This window comes from Sprattus sprattus, assembly GCF_963457725.1.
Source record: "Sprattus sprattus genome assembly, chromosome: 12".
Classification (NCBI taxonomy): Eukaryota; Metazoa; Chordata; class Actinopteri; order Clupeiformes; family Clupeidae; genus Sprattus; species Sprattus sprattus.
In genome coordinates this window covers 5,283,747-5,292,683 of record NC_137910.1, presented here as the reverse complement: position 1 = coordinate 5,292,683, position 8,937 = coordinate 5,283,747, and the positions used below count along the sequence as shown (strand labels likewise).

General features: G+C 48.8%; 1 protein-coding gene across 1 annotated transcript in view; it reads left to right on the top strand.

Annotated features, from left to right (window-relative positions):
* Positions 1-2,598: 2,598 nt before the first annotated feature.
* The window catches only part of slc8a1b (solute carrier family 8 member 1b), a 122,854-nt gene continuing 116,515 nt past the window's right edge, over positions 2,599-8,937 (top strand). Inside the window, exons 1-2 of the mRNA XM_080849344.1 lie at positions 2,599-2,902; positions 4,459-6,327. Of these exons, the coding sequence (XP_080705470.1) occupies positions 4,490-6,327 (1,838 nt within the window). The 5' untranslated portion in view covers positions 2,599-2,902; positions 4,459-4,489. The remainder of the gene's footprint in view (positions 2,903-4,458; positions 6,328-8,937) is intronic.

Genomic DNA, 8,937 nt, shown 5'->3' with positions numbered 1-8,937 from the left:
AAGAGTATTTAAAATGGCTGACCCATAAGGGACATGTGGCATTGGTTAAACATTTACATAAACATTTACTTCTGGGAAAATACTGTGATGAATAATGTTAAACACATTTGTTTCTGTGAAACTGTTTTGGTGCTTAATCTTTCTTTGTCTGTCGCCAGTACTTTATTTATTAAGATTTATTGGTTGGTCTGTTCCAATGAAAATGTATTGTACTGTGTTAGGGGTGGGCTAACGGAACTTCCCAGGAAAGACTGTGTAGCTTCCCAGAATGAACCAGGTGTTGTGTTCTTTGTGCTGTAGTGGTTATGGGAGTAATGTTTAGTGTAACTGAAGAGTACCTCACAAAGGGGGTGATGTGATGTATTTTAATCATGACTTTTGACTTTCAGAGACTCTGTTGTGCTGTAGTCAATAAGATGAATGCTGGGAGACCTGTATTCATGATTGAACTGAAGTAAAGAACATATTTTTGGAAGCAAATTGCTGACGGTCTACTGCGTGATTATTTAGAGAAATACACCACAGGTTGTTTATCTCTTGTGTGTCCATTTGGTGTCCACCCTGGTCCGCCCGAGAACCCTGTCTGGGACGAGTGGCCAGAGACCACAGGGTTGGAGTTCCCCGTCACCAAGTGTGCCAAGATGTGGGGCACATAATAATACTAATAATAATAATTCATTTATTTGTAGAGCACTCTTCATTCCAGCAGAATCTCAGAGTGCTAAAAACAGCTCTCAGCAAAAGCACAGTTTAATACAATTAAAACTTTAAATAAAAACGTTTTTTAAAAAGTAGGAAATGCCTTTCTAAATAAAAAGGTTTTTAGGCCAGTCTTAAAACAGCCCAGTTTCTGTGTTGCCCTTAAGTGGTCCGGGAGGCTGTTCCACAGTCGCGGGGCTGCAGCGGAGAAGGCCCGGTCGCCCATGGTGCGTTGCCTGGTGTTTGGGACCTGCAGGAACAAACTGTTATTGGATCTGAGGGGGCGATTTGGTGTTTGGGGAGTGATGAGTTCTTGCAGGTAAGGGGGGGGCACGACCGTTTATGCATTGGTGGGTGAGAAGAAGGACTTGTAGTCAATGCGGGATGAGACAGGGAGCCAGTGTAGTGAGTGTAAAATGGGGGTTATGTGATTGTATTTCCTGACTCTCATCAGGATCCTGGCAGCGCTGTTCTGAATGTACTGCAGCTTTTGGATGTTCCTGCCAGTGATCCCAGTGAACAGTGAATTGCAATAGTCCAGTCTTGGACTACTGCAGGTAATTCTTGGTGGCCATCTATTCCGGTTGGCTAACATGCAGGACCCATCACTGGACTGGACCTGTTGGCCAGGTGGGAGCACCGTCACCAGACAAAGGGGGCGCCACACCGCTGCAACGCTGTCGACCTGTCACTCAAGAAGAACCAAAAGATGCTACAGAATTTGAATTATTTGACACTTACATGTTGTCACTCACAGCATTCAAAATAGTAACAGACTGTTATGATCCTGTTCCTGATCTGCCATTGATCCAGACCTGATGAAGGCCAACATTGTTCAATTTGATGCTTAAAATGATAACCCAAAGCAACCCAAAAATAACCTTCACGTTTTTAATAAATGATGCTTAAGTCTCAATGTAACATGGTGATTAAACTGGATCTGATTTTTTTTCTTTGCCAAGCTCATTGCTTCCCCTTATGTAAACTATCTGCGATGTGTCACATCTCTAGTCTTTGATAGACGTGAAGCCGCGTTGCCGTTTTGTCAATCCGTTGATCTAAGCCTGAAGTGTTTTAAACTGTCACTCAACCTCGCGCTCTTAGAGCGTGACGCGCGAACATGGAAAAGCTCTCAGTCCATTCAACCGCGTGCGGTTACCCTGCGTCTTTTCTCAAGAAGCTGTATGGCCAAGAAACCCTCTACCACCATTCCCAAAAACGGGAATATATAGAAACGATATTCCATTCGGTCCAGATATCAGTGCCTTGTAAACAGAAGGGACCAGAGAGCAAGCAAGCAGGCTGACAATACAAGGACTCGAATATTTTGGTAGCAGAATGTGTGTTGATTGATATTACCTGAAGCATTTATCCGCAAACGTTTACTACACAATGGAAGGAATAGAGAGGATAAGTAAATGTTGACATAACGCAAACCCAACCAAGCGCTTACATCCTAATGACTTAAATGACAGGTGTGTAAATGTGTATGTGTCTGTAGCCTATATGTGTGTGAGAGAAGGGGGGGGGGGTACAGTTACAGACGCGTCCACCTGAAATAAGTAAATGTATTCATTAGATTCATGGGCCCCCCCTACCTGAGACCGATACAATAGCGGGTTGTCAATTTGGTAGAGGGGCATCATTCAGAACTGCATAACCACGAGTCGCGACACCTAAATTCATCATTTAACGTTTGTCAAATGCGAGTGCATGAGTGTGTGTGTGTGTATGTGTGTGAGGGGGGGAGTCGGGAGACCCCGACTCTACTGCTGCAGCCCAGCCTTTCGTCCCGATAGCGAAGCTCCGCGGCACACACTCTCGCTCACTCATGCACACACACACACACATGCGCGGCACGCACACAAATCCACACACTGAGCTTGAGACGGAGAGAGGGAACGAGCAGGCGAGAAGGGGGAAAGAATGAGGAAGAACTCGCACGCACCTTTTCGTCCTCCCGAACGCAGATTTGCTGATAAAGCATCAGTTATCTGATATCTTTTAAACCGGTCGTGGAAAATACGGAGTGTATGGGAATCTGGGAGTGTTTTTTCGTACTCGGAAGGGTATCCCTATCTCTCCTTCATCTAGTATAAAAAGCAAAGCGAATGCGAGCTACTCTACTGTCTGTAAGCATTCAGGCGCCTTCTCTCCCCTACTGCTGACTTCTCCGGGAATTTACACGGACACAAGCCAAAAGGTAAGAACTAGATTTAACTTTGTGTCCAGTGTGTGTACGCTATTTGTGTTTATGTGAGTTTATGGGGAAGTTTTTTAATATTGTTGTTGCTGCACGCGGTCGAAGACTGGAGTAGAACGGCTGTGTTTCGGTTGATGTGTGCTCCCGAGTGTAAATGTGGAGTTTCGAATTAGTGTAGTGATTCCCCTAGCCTACCTTAGTAGCTTATCGACTCACAGTTTGTACATCTTTTCCTGTGGAACGGGTTCCCTCGAACGTGTGTGTGCTGCAGTGAGCTTTCGCATTGCTCTCCGCTCCTCATGTTACAAGATTTTCTCCTCCACGTGTAAGTTGTGTTAAACATGATCGGTCATGGCGAAGCTCCGCCGACAGCATGTGTGCTCCCCGAGCCGCAGCCTCTCTCTCTCGGACTGTAAAGAGAGGGGTCCCGGAGCCAACACCGAACCCCTTTGCTGTACGTGGTCCCACACGTAAAGAAAAGAGGGCCATACCTAGCACTGCATTGTATTCACTCTAGGGAAGATAATCTGAATTTATATTTTGTCTTATGATTTATAACAGTGGTTACTCGGGATGGATGAAAGGCAAGACGTTAGAATCCACGGACCAGTCTATTCTCCTTATGAATAGCCAATCGAAATGCATTTATCCCCTGTGATTGGATGAAATATCTATTCGGAAGTAAAAACAATGCAGTACTAGTAGGCTACTGCATCCCAATGAAGCATTACCATGGATGGCACAGTTTTGTCCAGCCAGAACAATTTAAAACATGGGTTATCCTACAAATAATATGTTTAATTGTGCCTTCATTTTCGTTTCATTTCATTTTTGTCGATTACCAGTTCCTTTTTTTTAGCCTGTTTTGGGGTTTCCTCTCCCGTTGTTGTCGGGTTGCAGCTCTGTACTCTATGATGAGACAATCAAGCCCATGATTCAGTGGATTTGATGTGAAACCTCTGCTGCTGATGCTGCGTATGGGTGTGCGTGTGCTCGCGAGCGTGCGTGCGTGCGTGCGGGCGTCCACGCGTCAGAGTGCATAGCCTATCAGCCTTTCAGTCGCCTCGAACTAACCGCTGCTCCTCCGTCGGGTCCTCGCACGTTTACCTGCCCCACCCCTTTCACTGCTCATGGTCTGCATACAGAAACTCGCTGAGGCATCGTGTTAAATGAGAACAACCCTTACATTTGTACAGGGTCCTTTTGTTGGCATATTTACTGGCCGTGCGCATCAATGTTTGTAAAAACCCTTTTCTTCAATGAAAATAGAGCCACTATCTCCACAGAGAAAAATCTGATCCCATCCAAATTCTATAGCCTAAGAAATGTTTGATACTTTGAATAACCGGCATCTTATTTTTCAGAACGGACTGTATAGGAGCAAGTTAAACTAATTATTTATTTCTCTCTGTCTCTCTCTCTCTCTCTCTCTCTCTCTCTCTCTCTCTCTCTGTCTCTTTCTCTCTCTCTCTCTCTCTGTCTCTTTCTCTCTCTCTCTCTCTCTCTCTGTCTCTTTCTCTCTCTCTCTCTCTCTGTCTCTCTGTCTCTCTCCATAGGTTGTGAACATACACTGTCAGTTCAACAACAATGAGGTGCTCTGAGGTGTCCCCCTGTGTCTCTTTGGGCTTGAGGTGTTTGGTCATAGTCACCATCTTCTGCTGTACGATCCAGTTCGTGGCTGCGGAGAATGTGGTTACCAGCTCGGAAACCTCCGTGCCCCTCAACGGCACCTGCGGTGGCATCACCAAGTGCTCCAAGGGTGTTGTCTTGCCGGTCTGGCTTCCCCGAAACCCCTCTTTTGGTGACAAAGTGGCACGGGCTACGGTTTACTTTGTGGCAATGGCCTACATGTTCCTGGGTGTCTCCATCGTCGCCGACCGATTCATGGCCTCCATTGAAGTGATCACTTCCCAGGAGCGGGAGATCACCATCAAGAAGCCCAACGGCGAGACCACCACCACCACCGTGAGGATCTGGAACGAGACCGTGTCCAACTTGACCCTGATGGCTCTGGGTTCATCCGCCCCAGAGATCCTGTTGTCCGTCATCGAGGTGTGCGGCCACGGCTTCGAGGCGGGTGAATTGGGCCCCGCCACCATCGTGGGCAGCGCGGCGTTTAACATGTTCGTCATCATCGGGCTGTGTGTGTACGTGGTGCCCGACGGGGAGGTTCGCAAGATCAAACACCTGCGCGTCTTCTTCGTCACAGCCTCCTGGAGCATCTTCGCCTACCTGTGGCTTTACCTGATCCTGGCCGTCATCTCCCCAGGTGTGGTGCAGGTGTGGGAGGGGCTGCTGACCCTCTTCTTCTTCCCCCTCTGCGTGTTGATTGCCTGGATAGCCGACCGGCGCCTGCTCTTCTACAAGTACGTCTACAAGCGCTACCGCGCGGGCAAGCACCGCGGCATGATCATCGAGACGGAGGGCGACCGGCCGCTGCCCTCCAAGGTCGACATCGAGATGGACGGCAAGATGCTGAACTCCCACGCCGTGGACTTCATGGACGGCACAATGACCCTGGACCTGGACGATAAGGACTTAGACGATGAGGAGGCTCGACGGGACATGGCCAAGATCCTGAAGGAGCTCAAGCAAAAGCACCCAGACAAGGAGGTGGAGCAGCTGATCGAGCTGGCCAACTACCAGGTGCTGAGCCAGCAGCAGAAGAGCCGGGCCTTTTACCGCTGCCAAGCCACCAGACTCATGACGGGCGCAGGGAACATTCTGAAGAAGCACGCGGCCGACCAGGCCCGCAAGGCGGTCAGCATGCAGGAGGTACGCAGCGACACCAACGAGAACGACCCCATCTCCAAGATCTACTTCGACCCGGGTGTCTACCAGTGCCTGGAGAACTGCGGCACGGTGGCAGTCACCGTGGTGCGCCGCGGCGGCGACCTGACCCAGACGGTGTCGGTGGACTTCCGCACGGAGGACGGCACGGCCAACGCCGGATCCGACTACGAGTTCACCGAGGGCACGGTGGTGTTCAAGCCCGGCGAGACGCAGAAGGAGATCCGCGTGGGCATCATCGACGACGACATCTTCGAGGAGGACGAGAACTTCCTGATCCACCTCAGCAACGTGCACGTGTTCCTCGAGGGCGGCGAACCAGGCACTGAGGCGGCAGAGGAGTCCGCCACGCCCACAGCCAACCACCACGCGGAGGCCATCGCCTGCATCGGCGCGCCCTCCACGGCCACCGTCACCATCTTTGACGACGACCACGCGGGCATCTTCACCTTTGAGGAGCCGGTGGCGCACGTGAGCGAGAGTGTGGGCATCATGGAGGTCAAGGTCCTGCGCACATCGGGAGCGCGGGGCGTGGTCACGCTGCCCTACAAGACCATCGAGGGATCGGCGCGCGGCAGCGGCGAGGACTTCGAAGACTCCCACGGCATCCTGGACTTCCAGAACGACGAGATCTTGTGAGTTTGACTTTCCCTATTTGCAGTAAATGTTGTGTAATTTTGTGGGACTCCTGTCCAGCTTTAGCTTGCATAGCTATGCATTGATGTTGCATCTGTAGGTAAAAAGCAGGGCCTAACTAAAATATTTGTGACATCTACCAAAGAAAAATAGACACGCACAATGATGCAATAGCAATGCATTGCTCAGGTCATGTTTAAAAGCATGTGTTTCGTTTGAAATGTGTGTATTCTGATGATGCTTTGTACCATGGTCTGGAATGCATGTTGAATGTCCGTTTTAAGGTATGATGTCATGATGGCGACATCTCAATGACATCATGATGTTGCAGAACGCTGCGCGAGGAGATGTCAACAAGACTTTAGTTTTTAAGCCTGCTTTTTACCCCACACCTTTTTTTTTCTCCTCCTCCTCCTTTTACTTTTCTCTTCAACCGTCCTGTCCTGCTTCTGAGCCATCTTTCATGTACAGTACCTTCTGCTGTGCTCAGCCTGGAAGTTTAATCAGATGAAGGAGCATGACCATGTTAAATTCGTGACCTGTGTGTGTGTGTGTGTGTGTGTGTGTGTTTAATTTGCATTCCCATTAAGCGTGCAAGCCCTTGGAATGGCTCGGCGCTGCATAATTGGTTATTTTGGGTGTTCTTAATATAAGCTTGTACTTCCAATGTGCTCGGGTGAAGTTGAGGCATGATGTAACAACTCGTAATGCATCATGCTCTTTTGTTGTGTATTTGCCCCCCCCCCCCCCCCCCGCCCCCCCCAAACAGGAATGCTTATTAAAACAATATCAGCTGCACCATCAGCTGTATGCTGTTTTAGGCTCTGGCTTTAGACTGGGTCACTGTTTTTGCCCTAAAAAACAACGGGGGGGGGAGGATTTATTTGCCCTGTTGTAAATGTGTGGCACAGAGCAGTCGTTGGTCACCTTGCTGCTTATTCGGCTGTTTTGTGTACGAGAATTATTACTGGTCGTTGCAGATAGTTGAGGATGGATGTACTGAGTGTGTGTGTGTGTGTGTGTGTGTGTGTGTATTACTGGTCGTTGCAGATAGTTGAGGATGGATGTACTTGTGTGTGTGTGTTTATATTTAACATTCCGCCTCTTTTTAGAACTGCGAAGCAGTTTAGTGTTCCCATTTTCTCTTCATCTCAGTCAGACCTGGTCAAACATTGGAGCGGAGGGGGGAAAAAAAACAAAAAAAAAAGGGCTGAGCATCACCAGCAGTTCAATCCAAACTGTGTGTAAGACGAGTGAAGTGACTGAGTGAATGAGAGCCCCTGTGTTTTTAAACAGATTCAAAACAGATGTGGAAGTTCAAACTTTCCGGGCCCTCCAGGCCTATCACATAGTTTCCATAGCATGGAGCAGTGAGTGCCGTTAAGTGGATTTTAATAACACTCGTTCAATGAAAATGACGGATTGATGCTAGGGAGGGGCACGGAGGGGCCTGGCCCTGAAAGGCAGCAGTGAAGGAAAAGAACCCAGAAAAAGGAAAGGGAACAGGAACTGATTTTTCATGTTTGCATTTATACAAGAATGACAGGGGGCGATGCTGTGTTTCTGCACAGTTCAAATCTAGGAGCGGTTTCTCAACCAAAAGCCCCTCGGTCATCGGGTCAGCCAGTTCCAACACCCGCGAGAGAGAGGAAAAAAAAAGCTGAAAAACCTTACATACATTCCCAAGTGCAGCAAGGGAGTGTTTACTTCATCCTGTCCAATAAACTGTGTCAGTTTCTTGAACGTTGCGTTGGGTAATTACAGCTTTGACAAATGGATGTGTCATTCCAAGAGTGGTTGTGTTCTGATTGGAGACCTTTGTAACATATTCCAAGGTGGGGGCAAAGCAGGCCAAGCTGAGGTCTCTCTCTCCAGGCCTCGATGAGGAGAGTGAGAAACACCAGCGAGCAGCACGCCCTTGAACACATCCCAAACGCAATGAGGACGTTATGCTCTGGGGAAAAAAGGAGGGAGGACAGAAAAAAGAAAGGAAGAAAGAAAGAGAGAAAGAGAGAGAGGGAGAGAGAGAGAAAAGCAGCTCAATGAGAAAATAGATGATCTACATCTCGGTGCCGGAGGCTAGCTCCACCCTATTTCTGCAGCGAAGGCCTCGGCTCACTTCTGCGACAGAAAGAAAGAACAGCAGAAAAAAGTTTCCCTCTGAGGTCTACTTGCTTCCCTCTCTCTTCTTCCTCCCTTCCCTCTCTCTTCTTTCTCCTTCCTTCGGAGGTCTACTTGCTTCCCTCTCTCTTCTTCCTCCCTTCCCTCTCTCTTCTTTCTCCCTTCCCTCTCTCTTCTTCCTCCCTTCCCTCTCTCTTCTTCCTCCGTTCCTTCTGAGGTCTACTTGCTTCCCTCTCTCTTCTTCCTCCCTTCCCTCTCTCTTCTTCCTCCCTTCCCTCTCTCTTCTTCCTCCCTTCCCTCTCTTCTTTCTCCCTTCCCTCTCTTCTTCCTCCCTTCCCTCTCTCTTCTTTCTCCTTCCTTCTGAGGTCTACTTGCTTCCCTCTCTCTTCTTCCTCCCTTCCCTCTCTCTTCTTCCTCCCTTCCCTCTCTCTTCTTTCTCCCTTCCTTCGGAGGTCTACTTGCTTCCCTCTCTCTTCTTCCTCCCTTCC